At 41.0% G+C, this 16,952-nt stretch overlaps 1 protein-coding gene across 2 annotated transcripts in view; it reads right to left on the bottom strand.

Annotated features, from left to right (window-relative positions):
- Positions 1–16,952, bottom strand: part of LOC146697547 (spermatid perinuclear RNA-binding protein-like) — a 98,840-nt gene that overhangs the window by 27,853 nt on the left and 54,035 nt on the right. For both annotated transcript variants that reach the window (XM_085476339.1, XM_085476340.1), the window contains exons 5-6: positions 12,958–13,102; positions 4,528–4,646 (exon numbers count right to left, since the gene is read on the bottom strand). In XM_085476339.1, coding sequence (XP_085332465.1) covers positions 4,528–4,646; positions 12,958–13,102 — 264 coding nt within the window. The remainder of the gene's footprint in view (positions 1–4,527; positions 4,647–12,957; positions 13,103–16,952) is intronic.

Raw genomic sequence — 16,952 nt, 5'->3', positions numbered from 1 at the left:
ATTGTGTTTTTGCCTAATTAATGACTGCAATTTCACATGCTGACTTTGTCTTGAGGGAGAGTTTGGGTTGAGAGCACAGCTCTTTATGACTCTGCACACTCCCAAAAATCAAACTCCTTATCTGATTAAAATTTGGGCAGCTCCCACCTCAAGACTGCATTCCTCTCATGCACTGCTGGACCACTCCCAGCATGGTTGCCATGTTTAGATTTCTCCCTGGTAGTCCAGTTCTGACTTCTTGCACTTGGAAGAAATGCGCAAGACAAACTTAATCTGTTCACAAATTGTATATATGTTATATAAATATGTACTTTTTACATCTTTTTCCTTAATCGTTCAATTGTATGACAAAAACGGATGCATTAGGTGCTTCTTTAGAGAGCCACAAACACCCTACAAGCTCTGCAATCTCTCTATTCTGTCTATTTATGCAACACTGCATGTACCACAGCTAACTGCTGGGCTCTGTGGTACAGACACAAAGCAAAGTGGAACAAGAGAAAAGAGAAAAGGCACAAAAGAAGAAAAAGAAAAATGAAAAACTCCACCAAAATCTTAAAAAAATAAAAATAAAAAATCCTGACCAGACCAATGAATGGGACATTTCTCCAAAGAAATAAATGAACAGCCAACACTGAGATAACACAAGTGAAGCCGAAATGTAGTTTTCAAAATGTGATTAACTAGAATGCCTGCATAAATATTCATATCGAGAATAATTTCATTTTGGTGGATAGCTGGTTTGTTACAAGTTTGTGTGTGGTTCATTTTCCTCATAATCATCATTCTTAGATGATTAAATTGATAAAATTTGAATTACAGGGAAACTAGAGAGATGAAAAAAAATAAAAAAATGACACATCGATTTCTTTTTACTTTTCCCTCTACTGAGGCAGACATCTCAGCATCGTTTGCCACCCAGAGCTGCTAAATCCATCTGGATTTAATGAAGTCTGGTAGAGAGGTGGGAATGTGGACAAAGGAAGATGCTGATGTATTATGGAGTGGATAGAACAGTGCATTTAGACCAAAGCGTTGCCCCGGGCTGCTGTTTTTGGACCACTTAGGAACCCAGAAATGACTCTCCTCCTACACAGAGTGGAGCAGTCACTAGGGGGGACACCAGTAACGAGAGAGGGACCAAACTGTAGCCAAAGTATGATGCGAACCGCTCTGTCCAACGACCTGAAACTTTGTGCTCTGTGCACGCTGTACAAACACAGATCAGATAAAAAGACAAGCAAACAGAGAGTGTTATTTGTCACTTTTTAAATACGATAATTCTCCACACAGTCCCTAAGAGTAGAAAAAAAAGTGTCTAAACTCAGGACAGATGATTCACTCAACACCTTTACATTTAATAAAATAGCAAACCTGTTGCTAAATTCTTTCAAGTTTAAAAGAAACCACTTGAAGAATATAAAGAGAAAAGTAACTGAACTACCCAAAGAAGACGGTGGTTGAGGCTATTACATCTAGACTTTAATAGAAAGCAAATTAAGCCTGAGATTACTGACACTTTAATTTACACAGGATGGCTTTTCATAATAATCAAGACTGTAATTTCATTCTGGTGGTCTCACTGAAACTACGCAGACAGGGCGAATGAGACAGACGTCGCCATTTGTATCTACAGTTATTACAAATCAGTGGAGATCCTCAGGTCATGTCAGCCCCGTCTGAATATGATGAAACAGAACCCGGCTTGTGCTGCTACACCTTCAGGCCACAGTGCAGCCCTTCACTCTGATAGTACTTGTCAATTAGCTCTCCTTCCCCGAGGGAAACTACTGGCCGGTTCACCTGACCTTGACCCTCATCTCTCTCTCCTGCCTCTCAAGTGGAGGAAAAGCTCAGTTCATTCAGGACAGCAGAGCTGAAGCTCATCTGAAACTTGATTTGGTGAAGAACCTCTTCATGACCCCGTATCCGTCGGCGCTATATCTCAGGCTCCTCAGCTACTCACGCTGATAAAAACTTCACTACTTCTACCGTTTCTTCTATTCCCATGCTGCCTGTTCTTTTTCTAACAAACTCTACAAGCTCATCCTGGAAACATCTATATTCAGCTCTGTTACTCCACAGTTGGACTCACTGGTCAAGTTTCTCACAAAAGAAAGGGCAAAGGAATATGCGTCGTTATCCAGAGCAGTTTTCTGACACACATAAGATTTATTAGCATAATGCACAAAGTGCAAAACTGTGTTGAAGGAACTGTTCTGTAGGTTATCTACTAACAATTTGCAATCAGTTAATTCAAATAAGGACAAAAGCAATACAACAAAAATAGAGAAAACTGGAAAGTCAAAAAAGCAGACCCATTGAGGGAGCAAGAAATCTTAAATATTATATCCATTTCTCTCCAGAATTTTTCAACACCTGGCTCTAATTTTCTGTCTGTATGGGAGGTTTGACAATTTCAGGTCGAAGGAAAGAATCTAGCTCCACCTGTGGGCATCAGTTACGCTCAGTGACACCTGAAAGACACATTGTAAAATTCATACAATATTGCTGCCTTTTTAATCGAGCCCAAGTTGCTTGTTAGTGTTTTGTATTGAGCCAATGTTCTCACTCTGACTCCACATTAAGTTCCATTGTGTTGTATTAAAATAACAGTTTTATTAAAGACCAGGAACAACCGAGGCTATGCTCCAAATATTCAGGGTTAAGAGCTAGTGGGAAAAACCAAAGCCCCCACAGTTTGAAGCAATCCACCCACATCAATTACATGCTCCTTTGGATAACTACCTGGCATACCTCACAGCAACTACTGCAGCTAAATAAAGCGCACAATAACATTTTCTCCAACTTTAAGTAATGGTGCATTTTGGAGTAAACAGACTGCTACAAACATGACTAAATCACGTATTTAAATACTCTCCTCCCCACATTTTTGCAAATGTTGCATTTAGGCGAATGCAAAAATAACTGCCAATGATTTCAGTCATTAAATGTTGATGCATGTCTTTAATAGATCAGGAAAGCAGCTTTGGAAAAGGAGTAAAGAACAGAAGACATGATGAATGATGCCTATATCTGCTGTTTAAATGATTAAAAAAGGAGCTTCATTTCAACCTCTCATTAATGTGTTCATTGTGGCTTGATGAGTTTCAGGGAAATGAGATGCACAAGCTTCACTGAGTCATCCCAGAGCTCATATACTTTACACCCCTCTCTGGAAGCAGGTTCTACAAACTGTTCAACAGTTTCTTCCCACAAGCTGACGGCTCCTGAGCACCCCGCTGCCCCCCAACCACCCAGTCGGCCACCTTGGAATGTCTATAAATTTAGACCTATTGTGCACATTAGTTCATTTGCATACTGTCTTAAAATTGCATTATCACTATGTAAGAGAAATGAAACAAATATACTTTACTGCTGCTGTGAACAATTTACAATTCCCAGCTCATATTCAGTCTTCTTCTTATGTCCTTTATACACGTGCTTGCATCGTGGTCCAGGAGTAAGTAACAAAGTGAACAGCTTTTCTGAAAGTGTTATTTTCATGTAAATTACTTCAGGTTTTCAGGACCACATTGAAGACAGTTGAAGAAAAACACAGAGTGTATTTGGTAGCAGTGGCTCCTAAAACAGACATCCATGCCAACAGACAGGTTCACACGATGAGACGCTCCTGAAATTGGTATTGGTTATGACATCAGTCCCTCTATACTCAGCGATGATGTGCTTCCCCCTTCCGATATGTTTTGTGTTTGTATTCAAAATAATGCATGTTCATCCCAAAATGTCTTATAATGCCGTTCTGTTGACCACTTGTTTGTCCCACTGCTATATAAAACTTCATGGCAGAAAAATAACAGCTGTGTTTCGGCTGAGTAATAACGTCCACAGCGGGCGGTTGGACGGGTAATTGCAGGTGTATCAGACAGCCTGGTTCTTGTCCCATTTGGTCTGCTGTTTTTCTACTTTCTAACTTATTACTTGGGCATGGTTAGGAATAGAACACACTTTGAAATCTGCCTCCTGCACAGCAGTAACCTTGCTAGTCTACAAATGACTAGTTACCTTGAAGCGCTAGGGCACAGATGTGGACAAAAAAAACACCTTAAATGATCCATGCTAGTGGTTTTGAACTGCATAAACTAACAGGACTGTGAACAGACTCCCCCTGAAATTAGCCCTAAAAGAAGTCAGGGGAAGTTCCTGTGTTAGGTGGAAAACTGCCTCAGCTTATACAAGTAGAGAGAACGAAAAACTCTGAACGTAAGGAGCAGGTTGTGTCTTTGTTGCTGCAGCAGTGTTGGAATGAGTGCATCAGTTGAGCAGTAAAAAGCTTCATAATGTCAATGCCGTAACACCTGCGTGCTAATGATAGACTTCATTACTTTGTGTCATTTATTATGGTGATAAAAAGAAAATCTAGGTGCCATTACGTTTCCTTCAAAACCAAGTTGCTGTCACACATTAAAGCCAAGCAAATGTAATTTTAGGCACACGGCTGAATGCTCAGGTTGCCAGAATATAAAGACAGTGTAGAGAAATCTGTCACAGCCCAGCTGTGCTCACCTGGAACCATTTGGCGTGTCGGAGTGAAGCCAGTGCCGCCTGGCACTTCTGCCTGTCCAGGACGTCCTCCTCTTCCTCCTCCTCCTGTCTCCGTTTGTCAGCGTCCTGCTCGCCCTCCTCTGGAGAGAGGGACAGGATGAGACAAGACAGACTGAGCGTGAGCACGCTGACCTCTCACACTCACACACAGACACACAGGCAGCAGGGTCGGACAGCTAATTATTAGGCAAACCCACTGATCTGACCGAATGAGCTAAGAGGAGGGGAAATTTGAGAAATTGTGTGATTTTTCTGGGAGAGGGAGGATTCTCATGCACAAGGCAGGATCTTTCATGACACTGACAGGAGGAACCGGAGTAGACGTGAGCACATGCGTCTTGCTGCCCGGCCGAAGTCTCACTCTAGATGCAGATCAGTGGCGGAAGGCAATGGAACACGCCAGATTAGTGTGTTATCGATTACAGCGCAGGACGAAAATGAGAGCATGGCAATGACTCAGGACCAAAAGCCAGATTAGAGATTAAAAATAACACTTTAGAACAAGAACACATTGGATGGATCGAGAAAAACTGGCTCAAGGGGGTCTGAGTTTGGGTCACAGGCAGAGTTGATGCAAAGAGACATTAGCTATTCCACTTGAAGAGGGGGAAAAAGTCATCCTGCTCAAAAGGCTTTGCAGTTTTCTGGGGCGCCATGCTAGTATTTTCACTCTTGCGGGGGTCGGTCAGATGTTTATGTTTGACTGAAACAGTCTCTCCACACCGGGTTCCTGTGGGGAGCACTCCTGCCATGACTGGAGGCCAAGCCATGGGAGAACGACAGCAGAAGAAGAGTGACAGCAGATGACAACATAAACATCTGAGAGTGAGAACGCCACCCTGGAAAGAAAGTGAAGGCTGTTTGTTCTCAGGAGCAGCTAAGGGGTGCCCACTGTGGGACAGTCAAGCAGACGAACAAAAGGGCGAACAGACCGCAGATCACACTGCAGAGCTCGGTGAAGGCCCGCAGGTTATCTCGTATCAAATAAATCTAAGATAATGAGTTCCCTGCAAGCTGAGACATTGTTGCAAATATCAGATATTGATTGATGTACCATCTCACTCGAATCAGTGTCATTATGGTTCAAAGCACTCTTCCAATGAGCAACAGCCAGCAGAGATTAAATTGGGACTAAAGCTGACAGGAGTGCTGACGCAGAGCATTAAAAGGCTCTTGCTCATAGAGAGGAAACAGCAGTGTAGCCTCTAAATCCACAAGTATTCAAATTCCAATTTATCCATGTGGCACCGCAGCAGTAAAGCGAGCCGAGGAGCGATGCATGTGGTCTGGCAGTCTGTTGCTGTAGAGACCGTAGTGAAAGCTGAACAGGATGGAAGAGGTGGAAGACAAACGAAGGAGCTGATGAGAGAGACGGGGGATTTCTCCCATGTCACTCCTCCAAGACCAAGACTGAGTGAGGACCTTCATGTTCTGCCCCCGGGACTTCTGGCTTCTATTTACCACTTTGGCAGCAAGTGTGCAGCTAATGGCGTGATTTGTTTTAATCGTGCATGTGTGGGCGCACTCTTTACGTTCTGCTTGCTTGATGCATCTGGAGACCTCGGAAACAAATGAAAATGAAGTGAACCCCGACAACAAGCCATTAAGAGGCTCTTAGTTTGTGGCTATAAACTAAAGACGGAGTACAAAGTAGACAATTGGATACCAGGGTCACGCAAACGATGTTCCATATAGATAAACAGACAACAAACCAGAGCATGATGGATACAAACACTTTACACACTACACGACAGGCTGAGTGGATCTATGGAGTCTCAAGTGTGCCATGCTAATTACAGGTGCTTATTATTTTCAATAATTAATTATTTAACTTAATGGAAAATCTTAAAAGTATTACAAACACGTCAGACCTTTACATTTACTGCATTCCTCTGCTCTTAAATGTGCCAGGCTAATGATCGTTTTTCTTTGTAAGTTGGAATCAATCATTCAGTTTTATGTAAAGTCTAAAACTAAATCATTAGAGACCTACCTAACCTTTACTGCATGACATCTTCTTCATTATAGTGAAATCTATGGAGTCTTTGGAGCCAATTAAATCCTTAGATTTGAAATACACCTCATTATCATTACTATTCTAATTATTTTGGCAGCAGAGTGGTTCAGTAGTTAGCAATGTGACCTGACAGCAAGCATGTACTGGGCTCAGATCCACTGGCTGGACTCCGCATGTTCTTCGAGTACCAGTGTGGGTTCCTTCGGCTTCTTCTCACAGTCAAAAAGCAGGCATGTTAGGTTAACTGGTGATTCTCGGTTGTTATTAGGAACCCTAATAAACCCCCCTCCCCCCCAAAAAACTATAATGACATTTTTCTCAACTTAAGGCTCTATTCAACCATTTTGAGTTTTTATGTTTTGTTGTTTTAAAAGGTGCTTTTAACTTGTTCTGCTTGGTATGAACACTGTGAAAAAACAAAAAAAAACCAATCAGATTTATTAAGACGGCTTGTTTGTTTTGCTGTTTTGAAGTTATAAATTTCAAAATTCAAAATTGTAGAAACAGATGTCATGTGCTACTTTTACTATAAGTACTATTTATTAGACTGACTTAAAACATTTTATTCAATAAAGACAATATGCAGGCAGCTGTGATTTGCCTGATGCAATACTATATACAAAAATAACTACTGATGTCATCCCGTCAATTATTTTAATTATTTCTTTCTTTATATTTTTTGTCTAACAACACAAAACTAAAAACATTTGGACAACTAGCAATTATCTGATCTGAGAAGCTGAAAAAAGTGAGTGTTTGTATTTTCAAAATCCCTGACTGACATAAAATTGCCAAATATCAATTTTGTGTTGTTTAATCAACTAAACAGTTCATTCTTATCTAACACGTGTAGCTTTGTCTCTGCTCTTTGCTTTGTAAGTCAGTTTGATACAAACTGCAGGGATTAAAGCATCATTCATCATCAACACTGAACTTCTTTTTAATCCTGTGTACTGAATATAAACCTAAACCAATGATAAATTTTAGTAATTAACCAGAGTTAAATTTTAAAATTAAGACCTACAAGAAGCTACTAGAGGCATTAGCTTGTCTCATGGCTTGGCATTTGTTTTAAATATTCTGATTAGCTTTCATTTAAAGATGACTGCCTGTAATTGAGTTCACAGGACTGCCGAGCACCACCTACAAATTAAATTACATCTAAATGACAGCAACAACCAGATTTAGATGGACCAGCTGGCCAGTCATTAAAAAGTGAATTATTCTGGCAACAAACTCAAAGCTCCACTACAGCAGAGGGCTAAAAACACACGTAGATTTAATCATGAAGGAAAAATAAGGAGTATGTGTGTGAAACAGTGAGCGGTGAAAATCATTTCCCAGAGGCAGGCCATGAAGGAACCATCAGTCAGAGGTCAACACCACATACAAATAAGGACAACCCCCACTAAATTCTCCCCGACATCATTAGCTTAGGGGAATTTCGATTAGTGACCGGGACATCAGAGTAATTCAATTAACACAATTTTTCCAACATGAAATTATGGGATGTCACTCTGAGCCAATAACAACTGATCAACAGACAGAGGTCAGCCCCAGTAATTAAAGCAAAGGGAGCACAGGTGTGGATGTGGGCTGCTGGGTAATGTAGTCATTTTGTCCTTTTGGTGTGTGTGCTCTATCAGTAGACATGGACCAGAATTTCATGGTGACCCAGTGAGAAGTCCAGTTAACAGAGGAAGGGGTGGGAGAAGAAGGAGGGGGGTAGAGGAGCATGTCTGAGGCAGAGAGTGAGAGTGGGTTGGTTTGGTTTGGTTGTTGGGGAAGCCCCTTGTACCCGGGGTTTCCTGCTGTTGGGTGTGGGGGATGCCTCGTCAGCAGCGGGGCCGCAGAGATGTGCCAATCCACGCAGCGAGGCGACCTGCGGAGCTATGGCAACAAAACCAAGAGTCAGTGAGCAGCGGCCAGCTACAGGAGGCACACGATAAAAACCAGGGAACCACTTAGACTGTCAGGGGTCAGTCACCAGAAAAAAGACCCTCAGAGACCCTGCAAGGTAGCACAGATAGGGTTGAGTTTGGCTGGCATTTTATTACTGATAAAACTCTATTTTAACATGTGTAAAAGACAAAAACCCAGAAACAGCTGAAGTTAGAACTAAACTTGATTTTGATTTGATACCACCTTTACTTGGCAAAGAAAGAAGAGACACCCCATTGGTAACCTTATTATTTAAAAAGAGAGAATGAAACAAACAGTATGTGTCAAACATGTGTCCTGGGGCCATTCTCAGCCTGCCAAAGGGTTCTATTCAACCCACCAGATGGCTTTTTCAAAGCCTGAAAACTGCAGTTAAGTAATTAATTGCTCGGATTTTTCAATAAAATGCACTGGTACACATCAGTGGAGATGTATGGAGTGTTAAAGTAGACAATCTGTTTCAATCAAAGAATTTAAAAACCCTACTGTTTATTAATCAAACCTCTACAAGTGTAGGTTTAGCAATTTTGCATTGTTATCTGTTTAACTTTTTTAAACAAGTGACGCTTTCAGTGGTTTCACGACCTTCATATCAAATCAATTATTTATTTGTATTATGATCCATGTTCTACTGCTTATCAGGACTTGACTGTGACACTTAAGCATTCAGAAACCCCGCCTTGGAAAGCGTCAGGGTTGGACATGTCTGAAGCATCTCACCTCACCACACGTTCTCAACTTTTCTAGGCAACAACCATGAGCGCTGCATGTGCGAATACAAATGCCCTGCACAGCTCATGTTTAACCTGCCAGCTCTCTATTTTAAAGTCTGTGTAAGTTCAGTTTGTGCTGAAAAATGCTGCTAACATTTCAGTGAATTCGCAGCTAGAAAGTGGGTGTCATGTCCTGCCAACTGTGTAATCTCTCCAGACCTGATTCTCCTGAAACTGTCTGTGTGGAAACAGCCTTAATCAGATGTAATTTCAGGTTTGCAAAGTATTTGGAAACGTTAAACTCTATGGCCGTCCTAAATACCTTTTTTATGGATCCATCCATCTATTTCAACCATCCATCTATATTTTCTGCCTCTTATTGGCATCCAGATCACAAGCCCAGAGGCTCAGACTTTTCTCTCTCTCCGACTCCACCAGCTCTTCTTGAGGGTGGAGGTTAGATCTACATGTAGTTAGATATACCCAAATCTCTACTCGGAGCTCTTTGTCCTCTCTCTAAAGCTGAGATTAGACCACCTTCAGCAGCTGGTATTTGTAAACATCATCTTTCAGTAACTAACCAAAGCTTGATGCCACAGGTGAAGTAAGAACCAATGTTCTACAATAAATGTGGTCAAATTTAAAAGGAGTTACACAGTTAGCGAATGTTTATTAACCTGCACAATGTAACACAAAATTTAAATCTCATGTTATATTGCAGACATTGAAACACTCATGCATGTGTTTCTGTCTACAGACAAAACTCAGTTCTGGCATGCTTGTCACAGAACTTCATGAACTTGTTAAGTCTAAACTGACGCAGGGCTGATGATGCAAGAAGAGTCAAAAATGTGCCTCCACATTACAGTTTCCACTTTCTGAAACTAAATAAAACCAGATAAAATTGCATGTCTGCTGGGCACAGATACAAAGCTGCTCAGAGCCAGCTCATCACAAAATTAACTAGTCAATATCTATAGTCTGCAAAGTAACATCTGAATCAAATGACACACAAATAGAGCCATTTGGCCACAATCACCAAACGTACATTTGGAAAAAAGGAGTCAGTGCTTGATGGAAAGAATCAACTGCTGACTTTTTAGCACTGGGGTGGAAATATTCTGCTTTGGGTTTGTGTAACAGCTAGTGGCACAGAAACATTACAATGATGGAGGGAAGGATGGATTGCGCTAAATTTCAATTGCATTGATGTCCTGCAGTCAGTCAAGAAAATGAAACAGAAAAGATTACTTCAGCAACAGCAGAAAAAGCCAAAGAAGACATCAAAAGCCACTTTTAGCTACTATAAGAAACATAAGCTGGAGCGTTCAGAATTTCCCCTCAGCCATTTGAGCTGAACATCTGCAGTGAGAACTTAAAGTAATCTGGAGAAAGAGGGTTTAAAAGTGAGAACAGAATAAAAAGACTATTACCTGACTATAAAAAGCATTTGCAAACTGCCATAGAGGGACTGCTGAGTACTAACTTAGTAGGATACCCAAATCTTTGCAATTTTTACAATTGCTGTTTATTTTTCTGCAGAGGAAACGTCCTCCTGGGTGGTCCAACTGTATACATGCATCCTCCTCACATTTGAATAAAATGAGTAATTCTTGCTTAAAATGTGTAATTTTTCTCCCATTTTTTTAAGATCTACTTGTTCCAAATTCTATTGGTTGGATCCAAATTTTACTCTGCATGTAGCAAAAACAAATAAAACAAAAAATAATCCTGCTGGTCGCTTAACAATCAACAGCGTCAATCCTTAGATTCATTCAATAAACTGCCAAAGCACTCTTTGAATGTGTACAGATGCCAGGAAGGAGGTGCAGGAGTCCTCTGCTTTCACTGATGTACCGTACTTCCAAGTGAAGACTGAAAACTTTTCACATCACATGACATTGTGACAGCCTTCTCACAGTCTTGGAGGTGGGTCCAAGCTGCAGCCTCTGGACCTGACAAATGAAGCCAACGGTCAAGTCACAAAGACTACATTTCCTCTAATGGCCAATTGAAGCTGCCTTCAAAAGTTATCCAAAGACTACCAGTTTAAATGGCCAGCGAAGTCTGAATTCCAGCTTCATATCTACTCACCCTATATATAAACCTACTTTTGTGTCCGCACTTTCCACAAACCCACCCATCACTTACAGTAACACATCCACTGACTACTTGAATTAATGAAACTACTGCCTTGCACACACCATTGTTGTCCTGTGTTGGTTTAAATGCATTTTGTTTCTCTTTTCGTTGAGCCTCTTGCTTGGATTCCTATTTGTCACAGCTCTGAAAGAGTAACTGGGAGACTCCAAACGCTGACTCCGAGATTATGCAATGAGCTGACTGACAGCAGACGGCCCAGTGCACAAAAACACTCAGAGTGATGCATTGGTGCTGCAGAGTGCTGTCTTTTTATGTAACAAACAAGCTTCAGCTGAGTTCCGACACCAGCTCACAGTGTTGCAGGTTACCTTTTTGGACTTGACGGTTTGGATTTCAGCCGTTTAAACCAACCTTGGGGACAGGCCAAAAGATGTTCTTTATGTATTCAGTAGTTTAACAGTGCTATATCTAAATATCCAACTATGTGAAAACATGCTAGGTCAACCAGAGACACACCTGCTAAAAAGAATCCTAATATCTCAGGATAATATCTCGTTAAATAGAAATTATTAAACCAAGCATGAAAAAAAAAAAAAGGTGTTTAAATGAAGTGTTTCTTCAGGGAGCTACTCTGTGGTTCACCTGAGTCTATTTAGAATATTTCATTTAAATTCTGCTGAAGTGTATGAAAACAGTATAATATGTCACTGTGTTTCATTTCACACTGAAATGAAACAAAAGAAACTGTGTCCTTGTGAGTCCTGACAGGGTGCTGAAGCTGAAGAAAAACAGTTTTCCCTTCCTTGTTGCCCTGAGCTCGGCTGTGCTCTGCCTCTCTCCTGTTTGGCACAATCCATTTTTTTTTTACCTTTTTTGTGAAGGCTCAATCTTTCCCACTGTGAGTGAGAACCACTAAGGGACTCGCGCTTCTGTAATGGCAGCTCTTCAGTCCCAGCTCGCCTATCATTCATTTTTAATTTCCTTCCCATCTGTGGGCTGAGAACAAACAATGAAACCGCTGATGGCAAACGCCGGCGGCTCTTGAGCACGTTTCCCATCAAATTTGGTCACCTGAAATGAGATTTTATTTTTTTTATTTTTTCCACAGCTGGTTACACGAGATGAAATATCTGTTTGGTGACACATATTGGTTCACTTGTACAGCCAGAGTTGTTTAAAATATATCTATTCTGTTTAAAAGAAGGCTGACTCTTTTCTTATCAGAGTTGCAGGAATGCAGGATGACACAAAAGGACACCAAAGACGGAAATATCTTTTTTCGTCAATCCAAGCCAAACATTCTCAGTGGAAATCATCTCTCCTTGGCTATTTCCACAACACTTGACCCAGATCCATATCATCCCTTCTCCTTTTTTCTGCCCGTTTGCCTCTCAGCTTTCAGACCTCTTGCTGTATCATCCTCCAGTTTTCCCCAGACTGTCTTTTAGTTTAAGCTCAGGTTTACCTTCACATCCCTCCCCTCTTCCTTCCCTTTCAGCCTTCTGTAGTCATAAAAAGGTCAGATAAAAACAGGTGAGGCATCTTGCCGAAACAGGAGGCACAGATGAAGGTGGGTGGAGGGAGGGGGTGGAAGGGGAATGGAGGAGGAGTCAATACCTTCTTCCGTGGCGCTCTGCTCGTCCCTCATGGCTAAGGACGAGAGGGTGATCTTCAGCGTGAGATGGGGGTCTTTGGTGGTGCAGACCTGGATGGCCGCCTCGGGCACGCACGACCGCACCTCGTATTTGTCGTCGGTCATTGTCTGCAAAGCAAAACTGCACGATTAATTAAAAATCGAATCACAGTTGTAGCACTGACTCCTGCTGTTTGTAACAAGGCATCACTGCTCTACCTATTTGGAGACTGTTTTACCTCAAGCTCAGGGAACTAATGGTCAGATTTTATTGTTAAATTAAGAAAATAAGATGTAAAATATGAACGGACATACTTAGTTTTTACAGAGCTATTCGTATTTTCTCTTGTTTTATGAGAAGTCTCAGCCATGTGAAGAAACTCAAAGCAGCAGCCACATGCTGGGTGTTAAAAAGCACTGAATTTGATGAAGTTGCTCATACATTTATGTTATTCCTAATCTGCTGAATGCAACAGCTCATTACCATTTTTGGAAAATCTCCGGTTGGGTTGGTGTTTCCCCCTCCCCCCCGAGTCCTTCATGTCACACAGCTGTCTCAAGATCCCAGAGTTTTTCCTCCCAGGAGCTTTCTGCTTTCTGTTTTTCAGCTTGTAGTCTGAGCTCAATTACTGCTTGAGTAGGCTTTGGTCATGTGCAGTTAAAAAGTATCAGTGCACAGGAAAAGAGGTGATGCTCTATACTTTTGCTTTAATTCGATTTTGAAATCATCAGCTTTCTTTTTTCATTGGCTTCCTAAACGAATCTCCGGCATGTTTTGTGATTTTTTTTTAAAGTAATTTCCTCTATTATGTTACACTTCCTGGTCTATTTACACTGTCAGTTTGTGATTATCTTCTCCGCCCTTGTTAGTACCAGCTCTGTATAATTTGCCTACCTGTGTTCAATCAGTCACCTCAGTATATATAACTCACGGCTTTCACCTTCCACTCGCCAGATGGTCTTGTTTTTTGGCTCAGGCTTTCTAGCTGGTTTCTGTTGTTCCTCTTGTTTTTCATTTTCCCTCGTGTATGACCTTTTGTTCCATTTCATGGAATATTTGTCTTGCTGTTTGTTTTCCTGTGTATGACCCCTGCCTCCTTTACATTAAAGATTTAGAGTTTGACTTTTTCCCTACTCCTAGTTGGACGTGACAAGACAGTGGCTGTATTTTTATTCTAATGGAGTCCATTATTTACAAAGTGAGCATCACATTTTATTCAGAAGCAAATGTTTGAGACAATAGACATTTTGAATAAACAGTCTATTTCCTGGTAGGAATTTGAACATTTTCATGAAATGTTGGGTTTACAGTGATTACAAGCAAGAAAAATATGTATGAATTATGAGCGAATTAAAAAAATTACTGTGTTAAAAAGAGAAACTCAGAGCGCCCCATCGGTGGGTGTCACATGACCTCTGTCGTATTGGTGGGATTAGTGTTTTTGTTAAGGCCCCAGGTCACTCCAATCCTCCCTGCTTGTGTAATTTAACAGTTTTTTATTCTGATTAGTCTGTGCAGACCTGTTCATTTTCCATGTCTTCCTCAGCTCCTGACTCCTCCTGTGTCCTGCCTTTGATTGGTCCAGCGAGCGGTCTGCCCCATTCCTCTTTGTTGTTTGGTACTTGATTAAAATTACTTAATTCCTTTACAAACATAGCAGGCATCAATAGAAAGGTTTGCGTGCTGTGGGTTTTCTCCCAGCGAGGTTTCAGTTTCAGTAAGCTGCTCATGTTTCTCTCTGTTTGAGGCAGAAAGCTGGATGAGGTACTAACTGTTACTAATTTTTCTACAAACACCAAGCTGTTAGATATCAGTCAGTCAGGTCAGTGACCTAAGGATTAAATTTTTTTCCTCTGGTAGCTTTTACGCTTTTATTACTCTGTGTCTTTGCGTTGTGTTGCAGCCAATCACATTGCACTCCCGCGTCTTTCCTTTATTGTGTGTGTTTGCTTTTATCTGTGGACTGTGAAACCTGCTCGGACTAGCTCACGAAACCTTCTGCCATCTGGTTAACGAATATTGCTCTCCCTTCACGTAGCAAAGTGGGGTTGTAACAGCTGTGAACATATATATCAGGAATTTACCTGTACATGAGTCATTATATTAAAACTAAATAATCCTGCTGACCTTATTATTGAACAGCCTCTGCCCATTTGCAACCATTCCTTTATTTAAATAACAGATTATCTTTTTATAATTTATGGAAATGCGTGTGAAAGATGACCTTTAGGCACTGAAAGAAATAATGGCAAAGCACATCTCAACAATGAAACACTAAGCAGGCCCATCAAGGCGGCAAAAGGCACAAACAGTTGTGTTTACATGCAGCTTTTCATCTCGAGTTTACACGCCTGTTATTGCCAGCCGGTTCCCAGCATGCCTCTTTTCTTTTATTCCACCCTTAAGATTGCTGTTACCTTCAGTGGCATGTTTTCAAGTGCTTTCTCTCTATCGCGTCTCTCTGAGAAATTACCCCATCAATCACCCCACTGCCTGCCAATCTGCCAGTTTGGCCCAGGAAACGAGAGCTTCAAATGGTTTCCTCCCTTGATGATAAAGCACGCACGGCAGCTTTGGCAGGTAATTAACTGAGATGAGGGGAAGAGGAAGAAATTTAGGCTCTGTGGATGACACTGCTGCTTTGTTAGCGACTGCAGTTGCTTGGGGAAACACTGCGTAGGGAGGCGATCGTCTGATGAAATTATTTGTACGACTCAGGAGCACAGAGCTCAGAGCTGGGATGCTTAAACTCGCTGAGCTCTCAGAGTGTCGGGATGCATCATATTCAAGTGAAATGAGCAAAAGCAGGGAAAGTCCCAGTGGCCAGAGGTGCAGGGGTGAGTTTACACTATAGAGTCTGGGCTTTGGATGTCTAAAGGAAACAGAATGGCAGACATAAATCAAGTACGATCTCAGCAGCAGCAGCAGTCACTTCCTTATATCATATCCACTTCAAATCATCTCCTCTGTACCCTCTCCTCTCCCATGGACTAAAAATAATCCTTTCATCTGGTTTAAGAAAAAAGAAACACCGTCACCCAGACAGATGTCTATAAAAGTCTGTGCTCCATTCAGACTGCAGCGCTCCTCCGTTGGTTTGTGCTTAAATTTATTTTTAAATGTGCTGCTAAAGCTCTGCAGGAGTCTTAATTAGAGGTCTAAACAATGATTAAACGATTATTTGTTTTTTGCATGGATTGGAATATCAATAACAACCCATTTTAAATATTAAAATTAATTAACCTAAGAACATGAAAATGATCTAATAAATTTAGGCTTTTATAAACAAGCCAAACGCAAGTGTGGTACAAAACCATGTAATCCTTCCTAGTTTTGAAAGCCTATCTTTGTTACACATCACAGTGAAGAGAAAGTATTTGGATTCTGGATTGAACGGAGTCTGAAACCTTGACTTTTATTTCTGCTTTTCTCCATTTACTGTCCACGGTTCATTAGAGTGCCTGCATCATTTTAAAAATCCAAATGAATATATTTTAAAACATAAATTTTTTTAATCAAGGCCTCAGTCACACCTGCGAAGAGACCAGTCACCACTGCATGTCAACCATTAGTCACTAGTGTACAGTGGAAAAATGTCTATCCTCTAACTGTGTGGCGAGTGGTCGTAAAGAAAGTGAGTCACAAAAAACCTGGTTGCTAACATTTTACATGATGACGGTCGGAGAGACCAAAGTGAAAAACAGTCTCCAAGATTTCCAATTAATATGAAGCATTAATTGAAGCACTCGCTCGGATGCACACAGAATTATTTGAACTGTCTATAAAGAAGTTGTTTTTTCTTTTCTTTTTTTTTTTAATTACTTTAAACCTTTTTTAAGGGAAAGGCTTGATATTCATCGCAGCTGATGCATTTTATACACTATACATTACTGTCCCATTGAGCCACATGAGAGCTCCTCTACTGGTCTTATCATCATCATCATCATTATGAGCACGTCTGTTTTTCAATGTCACCAA

This window comes from Copadichromis virginalis, linkage group LG12 (assembly GCF_057382275.1).
Source record: "Copadichromis virginalis isolate Kocher_CV1m ecotype Utaka linkage group LG12, C_Virginalis_male_GT1.1, whole genome shotgun sequence".
NCBI lineage: Eukaryota > Metazoa > Chordata > Actinopteri > Cichliformes > Cichlidae > Copadichromis > Copadichromis virginalis.
Note: the sequence above shows the minus strand (reverse complement) of the source record. Positions and strands in the feature narration are given on the sequence as shown.